The 23,180-nt window shown below is 47.2% G+C and overlaps 1 protein-coding gene across 9 annotated transcripts in view; it reads left to right on the top strand.

Annotated features, from left to right (window-relative positions):
* Positions 1-1,785: 1,785 nt before the first annotated feature.
* MYOF (myoferlin) overlaps positions 1,786-23,180 on the top strand; it is a 171,413-nt gene continuing 150,018 nt past the window's right edge. For 7 of the 9 annotated variants that reach the window (XM_077258595.1, XM_077258593.1, XM_077258592.1 and 4 more), the window contains exon 1: positions 1,786-1,973. In XM_077258595.1, coding sequence (XP_077114710.1) covers positions 1,886-1,973 — 88 coding nt within the window. In that variant the 5' untranslated portion in view covers positions 1,786-1,885. The remainder of the gene's footprint in view (positions 1,974-23,180) is intronic. The other 2 variants (XM_077258598.1, XM_077258597.1) reach the window with 1 other exon arrangement.

Genomic DNA, 23,180 nt, shown 5'->3' with positions numbered 1-23,180 from the left:
CGCGATCAGGGTGGCCTTCTATTAGGTGGGACTCTATTTCTCTCCGGTTGACAAAGATCTCATTTATCATCCCTGTTTCTTTAATAAAGCCCCAGCCTCTATTTTGGTTGAAGACAACCACTTCTCCTTGCTGTAGGGGTCCCCTTTCTGCCCGAGGGATTTTACCTGTCCGGGCCTTTGCGTGTAGGTTCTTTGCCTCGTAGGCTGCCTGTCGCCTCAGGGATTGCTGCCTCTCCTGCTCCTTCCGCCGTCTGCAGTGTTCCCGCCATGCCATAATGGGGATTTCCCCTTGGTGCTCTATCATGTCTGCCCCTGATGGGTTCCCCTGCAAACACCACGCGTTCGAGGTAGCAAACCCAGGACCCACTGGTTGGAATTAGCGGGGCTGTCATCTGGTCGAGGCTGCCGTCCTCCTGGTCCCAGGGCAGTCGATGGCTTACTCCTCTGGGCCTTGGAGTCAGCGGCATCGGTAAGGAACCCACCAGGGTGTCGTCTGGCACAGGGGTTGCAGCAGGACTTGAAGCCGGAGTACTGTACGGTGACATTTCACCGAGGGACCCAAAACCCTGGTCGGGGGTATATAGCGGTGGAGGTGACACGGGCCTAGTCGCTGGGTTTCCCACCGCCGGAGTCAGGGACGCACCCCTTACCTTCTCTTTGAGGGTGCCGGATCTTCTTCCCTGCTCCAGGTCGGACGAGGTGGCTTTCGGTCGTCTGGTAAGGTTTCCCAGGAAGGCCTCCTTCAATCCGGTAACAGCTTCCATTTGCATCCGCACGAGCTGCCGGATACGTTCCTCCACTTCCTTATGCAGGTTGTCCAGATCCAACGTCGGTGGCTGGGAAGGATCATCCAAGGGTCGGCTGGGGGAGTCCTCTTGCTCTTCTCCATGCTCTGGTATCTGTCCTTCACTTCCCGCCATGTTGCTTTCCGACACTTCCTCGTCGGTCTGGTTTCCCGCTGATTCACTGCACCACGCTTGTCTTCGTGGGCGGTTCCTTTTCTTCTTCCCGCCATCCCAGACCAGGAGGCGGACTTCTCTAGTTGATGGGCATACTTCTGTCACATAGTAGTATTGGTGAGGGGCGGCCATGGTTTTTGCGCTGTTCCTCCAAGCTTCACCCACGACAACACGCCCTTCTCTTCCTGCGCGCCACATACTGCTGGCGTTCACAGGAATATCGTAATGACACGTATGAGGGTCTTCTACAGACCCTTGGCTGTCATAACAACCCATCGGTGTCCTATGATCATTTGACAGTGGTGCTGATGGGCGGCCGTAATGATGCGCTTCCGGACGGACTTGACGCTGCGATCATCTGATCGACTGTGCTATGCATAGCAGGGCTTCAGCACAACTAGGTATAGCGGAAATCACAATCTCCTATGAACGCCGGCCAAAAGGAGAAAATGTAAAAAAAAAAGTCTGTAGGGTCACGGCATTTGGATCCAGTCAGTCTGATAATTGCATGTTAGGTATTAATTCATAAACCTCTTGAAATACCTTTCCTCCATGCGCTCAAGAATTTGCTGTAAATCGGTGACTACTTATTGACCCGTGATAGAAAGGTTTCTGGTTTAGTCGCCATCAGACACTTATCCTACTAAATGTGCCATGTCCTCCCAGGCCCAGGGTGACAGGCTGGGACCTGCACCCTACACCAGCACTCACCTGCAGGGATCATTTTACAGGTATTTTTGCAGCCTCTATGCAATTGCTGGTGAGATCCACCCAACTTTTTTTTTTTTTTTCTTAAAGCAACCTTCCCTTTTGTGCAGCAGCTTCCCTCTCCTCCTCCTGCTGCCTGTAGATGAGTAGTCCCAGCTGGGAGTTCTCTGCAGCTGAACTTACAACTTTCCTCCATACACAGTCACAGCTCTGCAGCCATGCTGAAGGTCTTTGTGGACTCCGCTTCCAATGTCCCTAAAACCAAGCTTGGAAAGCCTGATCCCATAGTGACCCTCACCTTCAGAGGTAAGATTAGGACCAAGTCTCCTGGAGCCTTAGCTGTGGCTTTCTCATTCCTCAGCTTCTATAACTGCCATGTAATAAGCTGCTCTTCCCTCATCAAGGACACAGCCGCCTGTACTGTGTATGGTAATGGGTCTGGTTACGCTTCAGCTAGCGTTACATGCTGCGGCTGATCAACTAATTCCATCTCTGACATGGTGAAAGTGACTTGGAGAACTACAAATCACAGAATTCCTCATTGTCTGTCTTGTTCTGCACTAACTGGAGTGCCCCAGGTCTGCCCTCCCAGATTTCACTGGATAATTACATGGTCCCCTCTCTAAAGGTGTGATTAGCATGTGCTCCATGTTACTATCCTATGTATTATGTGCTTTATTATGTTCCTGCCCTATTTGCATTTCTTTATTTTTTTTAATGTTTGCCAGTAGGCACCACGGGGTGCGGCGAACATGTGGCACTTGCCGCGTCATCTGTGGGGATCGTGTATCGCTACGTTACTGACTGATAAATGAAACAGCCCAATGACTTCTTTTATGCCATCTCAAAATTGGGAATAAAAAAAGTTGTCCTGTTCAGACAACACCGACCCCCTGTTCTCATTGTAGCATATGGATGTCATGGGGGGGGGGGATACACAGGACCCCTGGTGTAATGGCCAAGGGGGTGCAGAAGGCGAGGCCTTCCATGTCTATAGAATATGCCATAAATGTCTGATAGATGCCGGTCCCACCTCTGTGACTAGCCCCTATTTCCAGAACAGGGGGTCCTCTGATCCCTTGTTCCGGCTGGCGTCTGACTATTAGACGACCGTATTTTCGGTCCAGGTACAATCCAGCAAAGCATCGGATCACACTCCAGAAAAATGTTATATTATGGGCTGTGCACGTCAGATTAATATCCTCCAATAGTGTACGTCCGAGGGGGAAAAAAATCCATACATGTCCAATATTCTGATCGCAGTCGGCCATGCAAGTCAATGAGTGCGTGTGAAAAATGGGATTGCACTCAGATGACATCTGAGTGCAGTTTGATTTTTGCGGCCTCACAGAATTGAGAGGATCTTCTCTCCACCCAAGAGAATCTGATCAGCGTGCGATTTTCGTTATCGGACCGATTTTCTCGGATGAGAGAAAATCCGCTGGTGTGAACCGAGCCTTAGCGAGAGGAGAGGTCGCGCTGCGTGTGCGACTCTTTGCCTTCATTCCCATGGCAGTTCTGGGTACGGCCGGGACTCCTGTCGCTGTGGTTGGAGAGAGATGGTGCACGCGCCACCATCGCTTCACTCACTAGTGGTCAGATGCTGGCTAAGGCCGGGGTCACACTTGTGAGTGCAATGCGAGAAACTCTCATCAATACTGGGCACTCGGGACCAGAGTGTGCGGCTACATGTATTTCTATGCAGCTGATCGCTCCGGTCCCGAGTGCCGGGTATTGAGGAAAGAGACTCGCGCAAATTTCTTGCATTGCACTCGCAAGTGTGACCCCGACCTCAATGGGATAAGGGGACCCCTGTTTTGGATGTGGAGTCAGGTCTTCCTTCTTGGACCCCCACTTATCACACATTCATGATGTGCCAGAAATGTCTCTCGTGAGACAACCCCTGTAAAGGGAACCGTCAGTATGTTTGTTTGTTGTACCCTAATTTGTGTAGAGATGTGATGTGGAATTGTAGAAACCACATGCAAATCAGAGTGTAAGTGCACTGTGGGCGTGGCAGTATACATCCAGGTATTGGGACACACCCAATATGCGCACAGAACACAGACCCATAAGGCCACGTTCCCACATTGTGTTATTGATGCTGCGGATATTTTGAAAAAATGCAAGTAATTCATTTTACTTAATAGGTGCAGAAATCAAAACCTCACCAAAAAGCTCATCGTGTGAACGTGGCCTTATAATTTATTTTTGCAGATAAAAATGTCCAGCGTTGATCAATATTGTGTAATGTCTGAATGAGGCCTTAGGCAGAGCTACACGGCAGCGTCAGTCACAACACGGGTCAGGCGGCCAAAAATGGCTGTGCCGCTGCTACACTGCAGCCATAGTACAGGTGAATAGTGTCACTGGGCCACAACTAGGTGACCGCGACCCCTATTCACCTGCATCACACTGATGTACCAGTGGCACGGAGCCATCTTTGACCCCACAACCTGTCTTATGGTTGTGTTTCCCAAGTATTGCCGTACTTTTAGCCATTCAGATATCTGTTGTTCTCCCGCACAGGAAAAACATACCGATGACTGTGATCACAGAGGAGTCCGAGCTTCATCATCTTTTCTCTTTCGTGGAGGTAAAAAAGAAAAGTTCCTCCACCTTCTCCTTTCTGACAGTCCATGAAAATCGGGTGTCATCTGAGTGCAGTCCGATTATTTATTTATTTATTTATTTATTTATTTATTTATTCATTCATTTACTTTAAATTTTTATCTGACACTTGGATCAAAATGGTTCTGCGAAAAATGATGTGAATGGCCCCGTAGAGTACTGCAGGTATGAGTGCGATCTATGGAAAAAAAAAAATGGATAGCAGTAGTAGTGTCTGAATGAGGCCTTTTATGTGTCTGGTTGCAATCTGCAGATCTTTGACCCTACAATGATTCCTGTGGTTCCTCCTTGTGGAGGAGCGGACCCACTAACCCTGGTGTGGGGTCTCCCTGATGGCTCTGTACTATTAGCCCATAAACTGAATCTAATCAGTGATGGCGTCATATTGATTGTTGGCCCGAAGCACGTCCACGCAGGCAAACATTCTCCAAGTGTGCTGTTCTCTAAGCAACTTGTCTGGATGTCCCGAAAGTCCAAATTTTAAAGGGATACCGTGCCCCTTTTAGTATGGCAGCTCTCCTGGTCTGGACCACTGATACCGCCATTGTGTACATATTAACACTGCTATTACATGGCGTCCGATAAGTCTTGTCTTGATGCATTTCTGCCATATTTTCTGCAAGGAAAAGGAGCCGGTGTCTGGAAAGAATCTTTGATCCAAGACAAGGAGGAAACACATCTGGGCCTGATCTGTGATGCGGCTCATGTTACACTGGATGCAGACTGTTCTGAGTCCTGAGGACAGGGGGCTGCAAACTGTGGGGGCTTGTTAGGCGAGAGAAGCCTCCGAGGTTAGAAATAACTGTGGATGATGGAGGGAGGTGTGAGGTGACATTGCGTGGTGGGATAGTCGCCGCTGTTGGCTCACGTCGCTAATATTAAAAAGGTATGTGTTAAATCTGGGGACAAAAAAGCACCGTATTCTGTCCATTTTTGGTCCTTTGCATTCCGCTTTTGCGCTTCCTGTCATCTGTTTTTTTCTCGGATGCCATTTGTATTTTTACCTCCCCATAGAATATAAAGTCTATGGGGAGAAAAAAAAAAAAAAAAAAGCGCACACTAACATATGAATTATGCACAGCCAGATCAACCTGTAGAAAAGCATAATAAAACTTAATATGGTGTACATTCCAGCCCAATATGTGCTGGGACTGTCCAAAATCTTTTTGTGTAAACTTGCCAGCCACTCTTTGAGTGAATAGTTCCTTTTCATCAGCATTCTGCCAGCACTACAGGAACTGTTAGTTCTTTTCCTTCGCCACAGGCATTGCACTTGCACTTTTCCCAAGGCTGGCTTGCTCTGAAGTAAATGCCTGCTATGCTTGTATGCAGATAAAGCTGGAACTAAGGCTACTTTCACACTAGTCCGTCGGTACAGGCCGTCGTAAACCGTCGGCCCGACGGACGGTGTGTTAAGTAGCACAACGGTGGCAGCGGATGCAGTTTGTCAACTCATCCGCTGCCCCATTGTAATGTCCGGGGGGAGGGGGCGGAGTTCCGTCCGCGCATGCACGGTCGGAAATGGCGGACACGACGCACAAAAGAGTTACATGTAACTTTTTTTTTGTGCCGACTGTCCGCCAAAACACGACGCATCCGTTGCATGACGGATGTGACGTGTGGCCATGCGTCGCTAATGTAGTCTATGGAGAAGTTTTTTCACCAAAATGACGCATTGCGACGTACAGCAAGGCTACTTTCACACTAGCGTCGGTACGGGGCTGTCGCGCTGCGTCGCCCTGACGTACTGACGCATACTGTGAAGAAAATGCCCGACGTTGGCAGCGGAAGCAGTCTTAAGAAGCTTCGGCTGCTTCATTGTAAGGTCCGGGTAGGAGGGGGCGGAGTTTCGTCCGCGCATGCGCGGTCGAAAATGGCGGTCCCGACGCACAAAAAAAGTTACATGTAACTTTTTTTGTGGCGGCGGTGCGCCAAAACACGACGCAACCATCGCACGACGGTTGCGACGTGTGGCACTGCGTCGCTAATAAAAGTCTATGGAGAAAAAACGCATCCTGTGGACAACTTTACAGGATGTGTTTTTTATCCACAACGACGCATTGCGACGTGCAGTGCACGACACTAGTGTGAAAGTAGCCTAAGAGACAAAGAACCGCCTGACTTGATGCACAGAAGAGTAATGTCTAGTGACCGGCAATTTAAAGGGATTTTTCTTTGGAGAAAGACAACATAGGGTTTAAATAAATTAATAAGCAGATTTATCAATTGTGATCAAATTGTCTGATAGTACAGGGACCATTAAACTGCCTTTTTATTAAGCGATTTTTGTTTGCAGTAGATGCAGCAGAGTTTGTAATGTTGCATCATGGAACCGTAAATCTAAAGGGGTTGTCCACTACCTTGACAGTCCCTTTCTAAAATAAGTCCTCTCCCCCCCCCCCCCCCCCCCGTATAAAATAACTACCTATATTCATGTCCAACATCGGCACCATTATTGCGATGTCCGCACCAGGTCTCCTAGGGCTCGCATGTTATTATGCCACATTGACTGTGATGCCAATCAGTGGCCGAATGGCTTACGTGGCATAACAGACCTTGTGCCAACATCGCTGCTACGGGAGGTGAGTATAGGGTTTTCTTGTTTTACAAGGGTGAGTACTTGCTATAAAAAGGGGTGTCCAGGTAGTGGAGAGCCCCCTTAATGTAAACTTTAGGTTTAAAGCTACATTTTATAAGGCCGCGAATGTTCCACATTTCTGAGACTTTTGTTCTTTTAGGGAAATAACTATTTTTTATATATATATTTATTTATTTTTAAGTAATGTCCTGGAAAATCATGGCGTCAACTGAATCGTTGGTTGTGCCATAGTCAGATTAGGCTACTTTCACACTAGCGTCGGGCCGAGGTCACCGACGCTAGCGTTGTCTGCGCCGCACAACGGGTGCAGCGGATGCATTTTTCCAGCGCATCCGCTGCCCCATTGTGAGGTGCGGGGAGGTGGGGGCGGAGTTCCGGCCGCGCATGCGCGGTCGGAAAAAGCGGACCGTCGGGAGCAAAAAACGTTACATGTAACGTTTTTTGGTCCCGACGGTCCGCCACAGCACGGCACAACCGTCGCACGACGGTTGCGACGTGTGGCAATGCGTCACTAATGTTAGTCAATGCTGAAAAAACGCATCCTGCAAGCACTTTTGCAGGATGCGTTTTTTCGGCAAAACGACGCATTTGTGACGTATTGCAGTTAACGCTAGTGTGAAAGTAGCCTTAAGGCCACGTTCACACTAGCAGCATTTGGTCAGTATTTTACCTCAGTATCTGTAAGCCAAAGCCAGGAGTGGGTGATAAATACAGAGGTGATGACGTGTTTCTATTAGACTTTACCTCCGATCTTTCCACTCCTGGTTTTGGCTACAAATACTGATGTAAAATACTGACGAAATACTGAATGTGTGAACGCGGCCTAAGGCTGGAGCTACACGGCGTCATGTGTTGGGTGACATTGAGATCGTAGTTTCACATTGAATCATCGCATCTAATGATTTCCTATGGTGTTGCAGTGCGACCTGTGACCGACTGCAACGGTCACTGGTCATGTTGCACAAAACTCTAGTGCCATATGTCAATGGAAGTCATGTGGATGTGACTTAACCTCAATTTGGCTACTTTTTTAGTTTTTAATTTAATTTATTTTTTATAGCTCTAAAATAATACAGCGACATCAAGCTACACAGATTTTTTTTTTTTTTGGTCTGGGGCAACTTATCTGAGATTTGCCACAAGTTTGTGCATAGCCCCAGCCTAAAGGGGTTCTCTGGTATTTGCAAAAAAAAACCAATGCCACGGCTGTCTACAGGTTGTGTGGTTTTCCAGCTTATCTCCTTTGAAGAACATGAGACTGAACTGCAATACGACACAGAACCTGTTGACTTTGGAAAAAAGCGGCCATGCTTTTCTAATCCTGGACAACCCCATTAAAGGGAATCTTTCACTAGACTTTTTCTACCCCATCTGACACGAGTTTGATATTGGGGCAGAGACCCCGATTCCAAAGATATGTCCCTTAGTTTACCCGATAGAGCAGTTGTGATACAATCCCTGTTTGCTCTGCTGCAGATCTAGCAGAGCTCTGAATGCTGAGCTGTGTATGACCCTGCCCACACCACTGATCAGCTTTCTGTGTACACTGTATAGTGGTAGCTGCTAATCAGTAGTGGGGGTGTGGTTGGACGAGGTAGCTTAAGACACCTGGTTCTTTACTGATTTTATTACTGCTAATAAATCACTGATTTTATTAAAACAGCACACAGCCTGGTAAGTGACACATCACTGGAATCGGGGTCTCTGTTCGTACATCATGCTACTCTCAGATTACATAGCAAAAACCTACAGACTGATTCCCTTTAAGCTAGATAGGGCCCATAGAGAAGACAGGCCCACCACTGGATGGTTCTTTTGGGTGGTGAGAACTTGGGCAGGATGCCATTATCCATAGGAGCGCAATAGTTTGTAAACAAAGGGGGAAGAATTGACCTAAGGGTCATAGAAATGTGTTGTGGAGGCCTTTTGGTCTGTGCACTCAGTGAAAGTCCTGAAACTTCATCCCCCTCCCTTATATGTCGAAATCTAAGCCGTGTCTGGCAGACGCTACATCCTGCATTATTTTCTGTTGAATCATTGCTTTTCTTGCATTTACATGGCTGTGACTCTCGGTGGATAGCCCTCCTTGTATGATGTCGTCTTCTTCTGTCGTAACTCGTGTCCACATTCCACCAATGTCCATATCTAGCTCCTGAAATATTAGGAACAGGAAAAATGTGGAGTATCCATGAGCCGGCGGGTGGGCAGCTGTGTGCATATAGTTATAGGTTGTGTTCTCCACTTCCTGAAGCTGAAGTACTAATATAACACAGCCATAATTGTTAGCGGATGCAAAGCGAGCAGGACGGTGGGGGAGGCCATCATCCTCTGGTCAAACAACCTGAGAGAGACTGTTGATCCTCTCCATAAACATGATATGTAAAGATGTCACTCGGATTCTCTGCTACCGGTGTGCAGCGAATCCACATAATCCGATCCATTGTTACTAAGGCCTCGTTCACTCGTTCAGTATTTGGTCAGTATTTTACCTCAGTATTTGTAAGCCAAAACCAGGAGTGGGTGAAAAATACAGAAGTGGTGACGTGTTTCTATTATACTTTTACCCTTCGCCATGACAGTACCCACTGGAGAGATAGGGATCCGCCCCAAGGAACAGGAAACCTACAGAGACATAAAAGGGGGGCGGTCCCCCTCTCCTCCTCAGTTTAGGTTTCCTGTTCCCAGGGGACAGGATCTCTGGATTCTTCGAACTACAGGCATACCTGGGCTACACGCATCCGCCTGTGCGGTGTCCGCGAGAACGGCAGGGGATGCAGTCCAGAAGCAGCGTCGGGGGAGATTCCGCTAGACGGCTCCCCCCTCGTCTGGCCGGCATATGGAACGCATGGTCCGGGAGGCTGCTCGATTCCACAGGCATTGCGGCAGATGTGCGGCCCTAAAAGGAGCTCCAAACGCGGACCGCCAGGTATGAGGTCCGAGTTCTGAGGCACAGTTGCAGCGGCAGCCGGCACACCGCTCCATAGCGCAGGCCGGACAAAGATGGCGGCCGCGCGTGCGTGGTGGTGGGGAAAACATCCCCATACTGCCCCGGGGCCGGTGAGCACTTCCGGGTCACCCACACAGCGGTGAGGGAAAGCGCGGTTTCGCGCATGCGCAGTACACCGCTGTGGGGAAGAAGAAGAAAAAAAAAAAAAAAAATTGATTGAGACCGGATCTTGGCCTATAAAAAGGGGGAAGTTGCAAACGCACAGGCGATGCAACATGTCGTCCCCAGGCAAGACTGTGGACCCAGCAGGTGAGCCAGCCAGCAGAAGGTCCTCAGATGCCAGCCACAGGAGTGAGACCAAGGATTCAAGATCCAGAAAGTCGCAGCCTCCTATTTCGGTACCGTACAGCTTCACTGGGTGAGTGTGATTTCCCCTCTGCCTATAAAGCTGACACCCTTTTCCACAAATGTCTTCTTCTCCCAGGCCAAAAAGAGACAGAAATCTAAGCACAAGCAATGTGCGTTATGTGACGAGCCTCTCCCAGATTCCCACCCCAAAAAACTCTGCAATCAGTGTATGGCGGAAACAATGCAGAGTCCATCTATGTCGGTCACAGATATACGGGCCATAATTAGAGAGGAGTTACAGGCCATCTCACAAGCCAGTACCCCCCCTAAAAAATCCGGGAAAGAAAAGGCTATATCCAGCTCTGAGTCCGAGGAGGAAGGCGTTATCCACTCAGACTCCTCGCAGGCGTCATCCTCTTCCTCAACACATTCCGACATTGAGGGTCGAGCTTGTTTTCCTCTTGATGGGGTGGACAACCTAGTAAAGTCCATCAGGAATACTATAGGTTGTGAGGATACAAAAGACGACCAAACTGCACAAGACATCATGTTTGCAGGGTTGGCGGAGAGGAAGAGAAGAACATTCCCAGTAATTCCGGCGGTTAAGGCTCTGATAAAGAGGGAGTGGGAGAAACAGGACCAGAGAGGTTTTCTCCCGTCAGCCTCCAAAAGGAAGTACCCCTTTAATGATGAGGAGTTAATTTCATGGACTAAAATCCCTAAGGTGGACGCTGCAGTCGCCTCCACCTCAAAACAGTCAGCCCTACCAGTCGAGGATGCGGGCCTACTTTCTGATCCTCTAGATCGGAAGGCAGAATCGTCACTGAAACGATCATGGGAGGCTTCCACGGGCATATTTAAGCCATCAATTGCCAGCACGTGCACAGCTAGATCCATGCTTGTGTGGATTGATCAGCTGGATCAACAAATCGAACAGGGGGTCTCCAGACAAAAATTGCGGGATGCGATACCACTAATTAGAGGTGCAGCAGCATTCATGGCCGATGCTTCAGCTGACTTTCTTCGCCTTGCAGCAAGGTCAGCCGGTCTAATTAATAATGCCAGACGTGCGTTATGGATGAAGAGCTGGAAGGGGGATACGCAGTCAAAGGCTAAGATCTGCGCTATTCCGTGTGAGGGTGAGTTTTTGTTTGGGAAAGCATTAGACGAGATCCTCAAAAAAGCAAAAGAGAGGAAAAAAGCCTTCCCTGACCCCTCAATTCCTTTCTATAGGAAGACCTTTAGGAAGAGGCCGTTCGGGAAAAGAACACAAAATGAAAGATCGTCACGATGGGCCACAAGAGAGGGAAAACAGGGTGGCACTATGTTCAAAGGGCCCCCCTTCCGTAGAGACAACAAATTCTGAAACACCAGACACCCCAGTAGGGGGCAGGTTAAAATTTTTCTTTCCCCAATGGCGAAAAATCACGTCAAGTTCTTGGGTGCTAAATATTATTAAGGAAGGAATGAAAATAGAATTCCTCCAAATTCCCCATGATTCCTTTATTTTAACAGCCCTTTCCTCACCAGTGCAACAGAAGGCCCTTGAGCTAGAAATTAGAAGTCTTATAGTTAAAAATGTTTTAGTTAGGGTGCCAAAGGGACAAGAGGGTAGAGGGTTCTACTCTCCGTTATTTTTAATCCCTAAACCCGATGGTTCATTTCGAACAATTATAAATCTTAAAAAACTCAATACGTTTATTAAAAATTATACGTTTAAAATGGAGTCTATTAGATCGGCCATTAAGCTCCTTTTTCCAAATTGTAGAATGGGCGGCATTGATTTAAAAGATGCCTACTACCATCTCCCTATCCATAGTAGGTATCAAAAATACTTAAGAGTGGCAGTAACTCTTGAGGGGGAGATTCATCATTTCCAGTATACAGCCATGCCCTTCGGTCTCTCCACGGCACCCAGGATCTTCACGAAGGTAATGTTAGAAGTAATGGCCTACCTTCGCCAGAGAGACACATTAATCATTCCCTACTTAGATGATTTTTTAGTTGTAGGAAATTCATCCCTTCAGTGTGTGGAACGATTAGCTGACACTGTCTCGTCCTTAGAAAGCCTGGGCTGGATCGTCAACTATAAAAAATCCAGACTCACCCCACTTTCCCTTCAGACATTTTTGGGATTTAGTCTAGATTCCATAAAGCAAAAATGTCTACTTCCCCAAGAAAAAATATCTCTTATAGAGGGTAAAGTTGTGGCGGCCATTCACAAACCTCAAATGTCCCTGAGAGCAGGAATGTCCTTGCTAGGATCCCTCTCCTCCTGTACTCCAGCCGTTCAGTGGGCACAACTTCATACCCGAACATTACAACATCAGATACTTCGGGAACAGAGAAAATTTCTGGGGCACCTTGAATCGAAAATAACTTTATCCGAGAAAGTCTTATCCTCCTTAGAATGGTGGCTAAATAAAGACAACCTAGCGGGGGGTGTCCCTTGGGTAATATCACCATCCCACACGATAACTACGGACGCTAGTCCCCACGGGTGGGGCGCACACATGGGAGATAGATTCTGCCAGGGAACCTGGGATAAGAATGAAGATTTATATTCATCAAACCTAAAAGAATTAAATGCGGTAAACTATGCACTGCGTCAATTTCTCCCACAGCTACGAGGAAGCCACGTCCGAATCTGTTCAGACAACACTACGACAGTGGCGTATTTAAACAAACAAGGCGGCACAAGATCAGACGCTCTAATGTCTTCCGCAAACAGTACCTTAATCCTGGCCGAAAAGCATCTGTTGTCCCTCTCGGCAGTCCACATCAAAGGAGAGGACAATCAACAAGCGGACTTCCTAAGTCGACACACTCTTCATCAAGGAGAATGGTGTCTCAATCCTTACATTTTCCACAAGATAACATTGTTATGGGGCAAACCCCAAATAGACCTGTTCGCTACAAAACAAAACAAACAAGTCCACAAATTCGCATCTCGGTCCCGTGCAGATCACCCGGACATTCTAGATGCTCTTCAAACACCATGGCAATTCAAGCTGGCGTATGCTTTCCCTCCGATAATTCTGCTTCCACAAGTAATACGGAAAATCAGGGAAGAGCAGGCCAGGATAATACTAATAGCGCCATTCTGGCCCAAGAGACCATGGTTCTCGTGCCTGCGGTCGATGTCGGTGACGGATCCTTGGGTCCTTCCCTCAATCCCAAACCTTCTCTCCCAGGGACCTTTCTTCCACCCTCAGGTGGACAGCCTCCACCTGACGGCCTGGAATTTGAAAGGCAGATATTAAATTCCAGGGGGTTTTCAAAGGGCCTAATTGATACACTCCTGCTTAGCAGGAAACCATCTACAACAAAAATTTACACCAAAGTATGGAAGAAGTTTCTTCAGTTCCATACTAGTTCAAACCCCTCTGAAGTCCCAATAAAATCTGTACTAGAATTTCTGCAGAAAGGGAAAGAGTTAGGTCTGTCAGTTAACACACTAAAGGTCCAGGTGTCCGCTCTGGGTGCCCTCTATGGCCATAATATTGCTGGTAATAAATGGGTATCCCGCTTCATCACGGCCTGTGAACGAGTTACTCCTATCCACATACCTAGAATAGCTCCGTGGGATCTAAACCTAGTCTTAGACTCTCTAACAGAATCTCCGTTTGAGCCTATAGACACAGCATCTTTAAAACACTTGTCGTTAAAAACAGCCTTCTTAGTAGCCTTAACATCGGCTAGAAGAGTCAGCGACATTCAGGCCTTGTCGATAGATCAACCTTACCTTCTCACATTTCATGACAGACTAATCTTAAAACCGGACCCCCTATACCTTCCTAAGGTAGCAGGGAAGTTCCACAGGTCACAGGAGATACATCTTCCTACTTTTTTTAAAGACCCCTCTACTCCTGAAGAACAAAAATTCCATACTCTAGACGTCAGGAGAGTAGTTTTGCAATATATTGAGAAAACTAGTAGTTGGAGGCAGAGTAGGGCTCTGTTCATATCCTTCCAGGGCAAAAAGAAAGGATATGGAGTCACAAGAGCAACATTATCCAGGTGGATAAGAGACGCTATCCGGTTGGCCTATTCCATGAAAAATGAAGAACCTCCGGAGGGCATCAAAGCACACTCCACCAGAGCCATGGCTTCTTCCTGGGCCGAAAAAGGGAACGTGCCAATCGAAGATATATGTAAGGCTGCAACTTGGTTGGCTCCTTCCACTTTCTATAATCACTACAGGCTCGACCTGTCTTCCGACTCTGACCTACACTTTGGCAGGACTATCCTCAGCACGGTGGTCCCCCCCCTAGGTGTTGGTCTCTGGAAATCTCTCCAGTGGGTGCTGTCATGGCGAAGGGTAAATAGCCGGATTACTTACGGTAATGCTCTTTTAATGAGTCCATGACAGCACCCAGTCACATCCCTCCCTAATAAAAGCCAATGTAATTACTTCTATGAAGTTTATATTCTGATGATACATTGTGATGATTGACTAACACTGGCGGTCCTCCGGGTACTCTGAAATTAAACTGAGGAGGAGAAGGGGACCGCCCCCCTTTTATGTCTCTGTAGGTTTCCTGTTCCTTGGGGCGGATCCCTATCTCTCCAGTGGGTGCTGTCATGGACTCATTAAAAGAGCATTACCGTAAGTAATCCGGCTATTTCCTCTGATTGTTTCTCTCCTGGTCTTGGCTTACAAATACTGAGGTAAAATGCTGACCAAATACTGAGGCAAATTACTGAACATGTGAACATGGCCTTAGTGTGGATCATCTGCACTTTTTCCGTGCAAAATTTGTAAAACTATGTAGCATGTTTCCTATTTCTCTAGTTGCCTTCCACGACAGCCTCAGGAGGTTGTCTCCATACCCTAATGGGGGACAGGAAGCACAAGAGGTTAAAAAGCCCCCCCCACCTCCCGTTAACCAGTGTCTTTCCTGTTCCCCATGGGGCATGGAGAGGTTCCTGGTACGCTGCGCGGCCGGCTCTGGCAGTGGTACCTGTAAACTTTTGCCGGGCAGTGGTGGTCGGGCCCTGGGCTTCCTCCTCCGCTTTCTGCTCCCGTCTCCTTGGATTCTGGGACCGCTGTCCTGGTCCTCCTGCGTTCCCTTGCGGGGGTAAAGCGGACCAGCGATTCCCTCCCGGAGGCCTCCCTGAGCTCTCCGGCATCTCCCCCTCCTGTGCACGCTGTTCGGTGACCCGGAAGTCACGTGGTGCTTCGGCGCTTCACTTCCGGGTCGGGCTCTCCTGTACAGGAGCGCTGTACTTCCGGATTCCGGACCTCTGAACGGCGTGTGGGGCACGCTGCATCCTCACACGCCTGCCCGGGACTGCGGAGGGGGAGGGGATGGCTAATTACCAGGCTCTGTGGCAGCTTTTATTTTCTATATAAAGCTGCAGAAGACGTCTCTCAGGTAAGCTGCTCAGATGGATACGTCTTGCCCTGCAGCTGCAGAGCCCAGCGCTGCCCAGCGCTGCCCAGCGCTCCCCAGGCCCCAGAAAGTGTGGCAGGGATGGGTCCCATTTAAGGGTGGTTTTCAGTATACATTCTTATACTGCTCCCTCTCTCATTCCAGGGAGACAAGCCTAAATCCACTGCTAAATCCACCTCTAAGCTCAAATGCGCTACATGTAATGAAAAATTACCCTTAAAATGGGAGAAAACATTGTGCAAAATAATCCGGGCTGAACATCCTTCACTAATTGAAGAGATTCGTTCCTTGGTTAGGCAGGAGGTTCAAACCTCTATGGCCACATTTGCCCCTCCCCCGCCGCCACCACCCTCACCTGGTCCATCGCTTCCCAAGAAAAGAAAAATCCAGGAATACTCTGACTCAGATCCTGACGGCTCATATACGTCATTCTCAGTTAAATGGGAAGACGTCCTACCTCAGAAAACTCCTGAAATCAGAAAGTACCTTTTCTCTTCTGAACATATTGAGGAGTTGGTGTCTGCGGTGAGATATACTATGGGGCTTAAAGAGGAACCCGTTCCTCAAACTATACAGGATGAGTTATTTGGCATTCACACTGATAAACAGACTGGCTTTCCTCTACATAAGAGTATTATTGACATGATCAATAATGAGTGGGAACTTCCAGAGAAACGGCTAACCACCCCGTCAGACTTAAAGCACATGTTTCCTCTGGATGAGGATTCAATTAAATGGAACATCCCAAAAATAGATGTTCAGGTGGCTAAGGTGGCTAAAAAGACTGCCCTGCCGTTCAAAGACTCTTCCCAGTTAAAAGATCCTCTAGATAGGAAGATTGAAAGCCTACTAAAGAAATCCTGGGAAACCTCCACTTTGGCTCTCAGGTTTAATATTGCATCTACCTGTGTGGCCAGGTCTCTCTTCCGCTGGATGGAAGAATTAGAAAACCACATCTCTCAGGGAACTCCGAGAGACGATTTATTGGACTCCTTGCCTATTTTACATAGAGCAACAGGTTTTCTTGCAGACACCTCCATGGAATCTATCCGTGTAGCTCCGTGTAGCCGCCAGATCCTTAGTCCAGACAAATTCAGCCAGAAGAGCGCTCTGGCTCAAGATGTGGAGTGCAGATGTGACTTCAAAAATAAAATTATGCTCGATTCCCTTTAAAGGAGACTATGTTTTCGGTCCTTCATTAGATGATATCCTGGAAAAAGCTATGGACAAGAAAAAGACTCTTGTTGAGCAGAGACCCCCCCCCCCCCCCCAGAAAGCATCTTTTTCGACCCTCCCAGGCTCAGCCCTCCCAGGCTCAGCCCTCCCAGGCTCAGCCCTCCCAGGCTCAGGGCAAAGGGAAAACCGGTAGATGGAGCTATGCTAAGGGGAAACCCAAAAATATCCTTATCCCCCAGCAGTCACAACAAGAGAAACAATGACTCCGATCCAGTAGGGGGAGGCTCTCGAACTTCTTCATTCACAGTTGGCGGAATATCTCCAACAGCCCCTGGGTTTTAAGGGTTATCCAACAGGGTCTTTTTATAGAGTTCGAAGCCCCCCCTCCCAGGATCTTAAGAGTCACCTCGCCATCATCTCGGGAGACTCAAAAATTGATGTCAGGATTACAAGACCTGATGGCTTCGAGAGCAATTTCTGTGGTTCCAGTAAACGAGCAAGGAAGGGGGCATTATTCCCATATATTCATGGTAAAGAAGTCCTCCGGACAAGCCCGGATCATAAACCTAAAAGCTCTCAATCAATACATCACTTACCGCAAATTCAAAATGGAGTCAGTAAAATCAGCCATCCCTCTAATAGCTCCGTATTCACATATGGCAACAATAGATCTCAAGGATGCCTATTTTCATATCCCGATACATCCTTCTCACAGGAAGTATCTGAGATTTGCGGTTCAGTTGAATCACAAGATTCTACATTTTCAATACAATGTTCTTCCCTTCGGGATCTCCTCGGCTCCCAGGGTTTTCTCCAGAGTCATGGCGGAAGCTGTATCTCACATCAGAAGCCAAAGTGTCGCCATAGTACCCTACTTGGACGACCTTCTAATCATTGGTCCTTCCGCCAAAATTCTCAATCAGAGAGTTGCCAGAACTCTAAACATCCTACAACTCTTGGGTTGGATACCCAATCTAAAGAAATCTCATCTTTTGCCTTCAAAGATGATAAAATTATTGGGGGTCCTGTTGGACTCAGGGAACCAAAAGTCTTTCTTACCAGAAGATCACCGGAGGAAATTGGTATCCAAAGTCCTAGATTTTAAAAAACAAAGGTCCCCTACTCTGCGGACAGCGATGTCTCTTCTAGGGTCGATGACTGCCTGCATACAATCTGTCCAGTGGGCTCAGGCCCATTCCAGAGTTCTGCAGGCACACATTCGGGAAAACTGGAATGGAAATCCAAACTTCCTAAACAGAAGAGTATACACTCCAGGGAAGGTAAAAGCCTCCTTGGCCTGGTGGGTGATCCAAACAAACCTTCTCAAGGGCGTGGACTGGGTACAAACTCCACTGGTGACAGTAACAACAGATGCCAGTCGAAAGGGCTGGGGTGCCGTTGTGTCGCTAGTCCCATTCCAGGGTCACTGGAATCAGAAAGAAAGCTCCAGTTCCTCCAACCTCAGAGAATTGATGGCAGTGGAGAGGGCCCTTCTAGCCGCCAACAGTCTAATTGTAGGTCAACATGTCAGAGTGTACTCGTACAATATAACGACTGTAGTGTAGCGCCCCCACCGCCGCAGGGCCGAGGGGTACCCGGTACCGGGCCTCTGAGTCTCTGCTCTGGGGGTTGTCACGGCGGCCAGGCCCCGGTCCGTGACCCTGCCGTGGGGCGCACAGTGAATAATAGGTGTGGATGATGGTGGTGAGGTTGTAGTGGTGCGGTGCAGTAAATAACGAGGACACCAGGTTGCAGTCTCTTTACCTCTTTACTGAAGATCTCTGGGTCCTCAGTCCGGAACACGGTTCACCAGGCTGCGCAAGTCCGGCCGGTCCAATGGCACCTCCAGAGTTCCCTTCACAGGTGGAAATCGGTGCCTTCCTTCTAGCGCTATGTGTTGTGGTCCTCCCCTGCTGTGCTTACGGAAAGTCCCCACAACCGTTGTGTCTGTTTCTTAAGTTCCCTCACAACTCGATTAAATGATGTTCTTCTAATCCTCCGTCCCTCCCTGATGTTCTGGTTGGGACGGCACCCGTTTGACGGGTAGGCTTGGAGCTCTTCTGGGACCCTAGAGTCGCCCCTCTCCACAAGTTGCCCCCCAAGACTGCATAGGTGATTTGAGTTAGACAGCCCGCCTTAGACTGACTGTCCTGCCGCTGTTTGGAGTATTGCTTGAAGCTGAATGTTATGATACTCCCTCGGCGTTCCGGCCACCGGTAGTGCGCCTCAGTAGGGTGTTGCTCCGGTCTTACAGCACGACCCCTACTGGTATTTCTCCTTTTGCTTGATCTCGTTTCTCACTCAGCACAATCTATCTCGCTTCTAGTCCTTCCTTGGGCACCGCCGCTACCCGGAGCAGGCACGGTCCCGTTACGTTCGTTCAAGTTGCCAAGCCTCTGTCAGGATCCCACCCCTGACAGAGACCCTACTGTATCTTCCCCTACAACACCCTCTGCCACAAGGTGTTGCCTGGTTCCAACCCAGTCAGCTTTCTGATCTAACTTCCTGCCTGACCCCCAGTTTACCCACTATGGTGGGGAGTGGCCTAATGAATAGAACCCTTAGCTCCCCCCGGAGGCCCAGCTGTGAAATGTATTGGTGTCTGTGATACCTTATCAGATGAACTCCTTCAGTGCCATCGGACGCACCATGGCTCCCCATAGTGGCGGAGCCACAGTACTGCAACGACCAGGACTCTGGGGCGCTGCACTAGCGCATCTCAAACACCAAGGGAGTCCAAAATTCAATTACTTGAGAGTCGTGTCAAGCAGAATTTTTTTGCTGGGCAGAAAAACATCTCTTATTATCAGCAATACACCTCAAAGGGTCGGTGAATGTTCAATCAGATCTCCTAAGTCGTCACGACTTACAACCAGGAGAATGGAGCCTGAAGACAGACGTTTTCAGGATGTTGACAAACAGATGGGGCCTTCCTGACATAGATCTGTTAGCTTTAAGTCAGAATGCACAGGTCGAGACTTATTTCTCTCTAAACCCCAGAGACAAATCTCGGGGAGTAGACTCTTTTGCCCATACATGGAGGTTCCAGTTAGCGTACATATTTCCTCCAATACCATTGCTTGCAAAGACCCTTCGGAAGATCCGAGACGATCAGGTCCAGACTATCCTGGTAGCTCCAGCATGGCCGAAGAGGAGCTGGTACCACCTCATCAGGGAATTACAAGTGGATGGTCCAGTCTTTCTACAAACGTCAGACGATCTTCTCTTGCAGGGTCCCTTTCATCATCCGAACCCCCAAAAATTCAAACTGGCAGCCTGGCTATTGAAGCCCAGGTGCTAAGAGCTAAAGGGCTTTCAGAATCGGTGATCTCCACTTTACAAAAATCCAGGAAACCTGTCACTAACGCTATATATAGCAAAATTTGGAAAAGGTTCTCCTCGTAGTGTCACCCTTGTAATCCTGACCCCTTCCACCCTAATATCTCACAAATATTAGACTTTTTACAAAAAGGGCTGGAATTGGGGTAAAAACCGAGTACATTAAAAGTTCAAGTATCAGCCTTGAGTTCTGTCTTTGACCAAGACCTGGATAAAAAGTTTTTTTGTCTCAGCATCAAGGCATCATCCAAAGCAACAAATCTTTGTGCCATCATGGGACTTAAACATAGTCCTAAAGGGCCTTACGGCTCCTCCATTTGAGCCACTATCCTCTTGTTCCTCGCAGCTACTGTCCTGCAAGACCGCCTTCTTAGTTGCCATATCCACTGCAAGGCGAGTGGGGGAAATACAAGCCCTTTCAATCAGAGAACCTTATCTCAGCATAAGGGACGATTCCATTGTGTTCCGACCTGATCCATGTTTTCTTCCAAAGGTGGTGTCAGAGTTTCACTGATCACAGGATATAATCCTTCCATCGTTCTGTCACAATCCCACAAATCCGGAAGAACATAGATTCCATACTTTGGATGTACGTCGCATAGTTTTACACTATTTGGATCAAACTAAAGCTTTCAGAATTTACCAAAATCTCTTCGTTCATTTATCTGGCCGAAACAAGGGCAAAAAAGTAGCGAAGAGTACTATTGCCAACTGGATAAAAAAGACCATAACTGAATCATATTTAGCTCAGAATGTCGCGGTACCTGCAGGCCTAAAGGCTCATTCCACCAGATCTACCTCCGTCTCCTGGGCTGAAAGGGCTGGTGCATCCACGGAGCAGATTTGCAGGGCTGCAACATGGTCTTCTCTACACACATTCACTAAACATTATAGATTGGACTTCTGGTCCAACCGGGATCTAGTCTTTGGCCGGAAAGTTCTCCAGGCTGTGGTCCCTCCCTGAATACAGAATTGGTTGGCATTCCTCCTGAGGCTGTCGTGGAAGGCAACTAGAGAAAATAGAATTATTCTTACCGTTAATTCGGTTTCTAGGAGCCTTCCACAACAGCGTTAATTCCCTCCCGATGTTCTTGGATATTTTTTTTCTGAGAACCTAAAAGGTAACCGGTGCTATGGGTTCAGTTGTAAGTCACTGGTTAATGAGAGGTGGGAGGGGCCTTTTACCTCTTGTGCTTCCTGTCCCCCATTAGGGTATGGAGACAACCTCCTGAGGCTGTTGTGGAAGGCTCCTAGAAACCGAATTAACGGTAAGAATAATTCTATTTTTCAAAGCTAATCCTTTTTTTTTTTTTTGCCTGCAGTGTAGACAAATTTGCATGGAAATATTCTAGTGTATGTGACTGGGATTTTTGGGAGAAAAAAATCCCTTTCATTTGCATGATATTTGAGGTATGTGCAATAGGTGTTTTTTTTTTTTTTGTTTTTTTTTTAAATGTTTTTGTTCGATCGGGATCAAAAAGCCAGAGAAATCATTTAAGGATATATGCACACATTCAGTATTTGCAGCAGATTTTTTTTTTTTTTTCTGCAGGAAAAATGTTGTGTAAATTTAAGTGTGCATGCTATTTTTTTTTTTTTCACCTTTGAATTTTTATTGACGGATATCATTTTCAATTAAAAAGATTAAAAAAGGAATAAACGGGACAATATCAGCATCAATATATAAGAAAATATAAGTAGGACGTCCAATAAAACTGCGAGTTGTAGGAAGAGAAAGGGTGAAAAATGCTGGAAGAATTGACTCACTGCAGATGTGAAAGAAGCTTTGAAGGTTCAAATATGCGAGTAAAAAATAAGCAGCGTGTGCATGAGATGTCAGAAATATCATTCACTTTGTCGGTACTGTAACATACTTATTTTTTTTTTTTTCCTATAGCAAAAAAAAAGTGTGAACAAGTCCTAAAACTCTTAATAGACTCTACCTATTCATTTCTATGGTAAATCCACTTTGTGGTTCCTATATTGAGTCCTCTTTTTTTTTTTTTTTTTTTTTTTTTTCCCACTTGAGGTTTTTAAAAAAATTTTGGTAGGGGGACAACAAAGCACACTCCAAACAAGGCACTGTCCAATCAAAACACTACAAAAACACTTTTGGAGATGTTGTATTGATCCCCATGGGCTTCAAGCTGCTCATCTGATTGGGGGAGAGCACGCCTGTAACGCGGCATTTGTTGCTATATATGACCGGGTTACAGTTTGTATATTCCCCTTTTGTTTGCATATGAGTTTTCTGGTTTATTAGCGCACTCTATAAACAATCTGATGGGGTAATTGGCCCTCATGAATGTGACTGATGAGAAATGTAGATTGTGAGAGGTGACGATCTTTGCACAGTGACGCAGAATATTTTGGTTTTGAAAGGAATAAAAAGTGATTAATTTTCGCACTTTTTGTGAGTTTCCACCCGTACAGCTCTGATCTGCGGTGTGATTGTATATATGAGGCCTGATTGAACCTTCTATGACGTTTGCTTCAGTGTAAGTGTTATCTGTGTCGCTAGTGTTTCCCGTCATCGCGGAGGTGGATAATCCTCTTGTGTGGATACTTGGCGTTGGTGCGCTGTGTATAGAGCGCTGATGTTTTCTTACCCACGCTTTGTTGTTTGTCTTTTCCACCTCTTCTTCCACCTATCAGGGGTCCGATGTAAAATAATTTCACTATGTTTTTGTTGAATCTAACGAGGAAACACACAGGGTATTCTAGGAAACCTTATTGTGCACCACACGTGCTCCTTAGAGATGTATTTTCAGGAAACCTATCCAACTACTTAAAGGCGTTTACTGAAGATCTGCACTGATTAGTATCTGGTGGAGCGCTGACTCCTGGGACCTCCACCATTCATTATAATTTTAGTTCTCAGTCTTCCCGTTTTAATGACTCACGGGACCTCTAGTGCTCCCTTCTATTTTTGTGGTACTCCCATAGCCGAATACAGCGCTCTGTTATCTATTTTTGGGACCCCCAATATTACTAATCCTGTAAGTATATACCTTGGGCCTCCTTTTTATTCTTTTTGTTTTGAATAACTATAGAACAGCGATAGCAAAACATATTTT

Source organism: Ranitomeya variabilis, chromosome 4 (assembly GCF_051348905.1).
Source record: "Ranitomeya variabilis isolate aRanVar5 chromosome 4, aRanVar5.hap1, whole genome shotgun sequence".
Classification (NCBI taxonomy): domain Eukaryota; kingdom Metazoa; phylum Chordata; class Amphibia; order Anura; family Dendrobatidae; genus Ranitomeya; species Ranitomeya variabilis.
The sequence above is the reverse complement of the archived record's forward strand: the minus strand, read 5'-3'. Positions and strand labels throughout refer to the sequence as shown.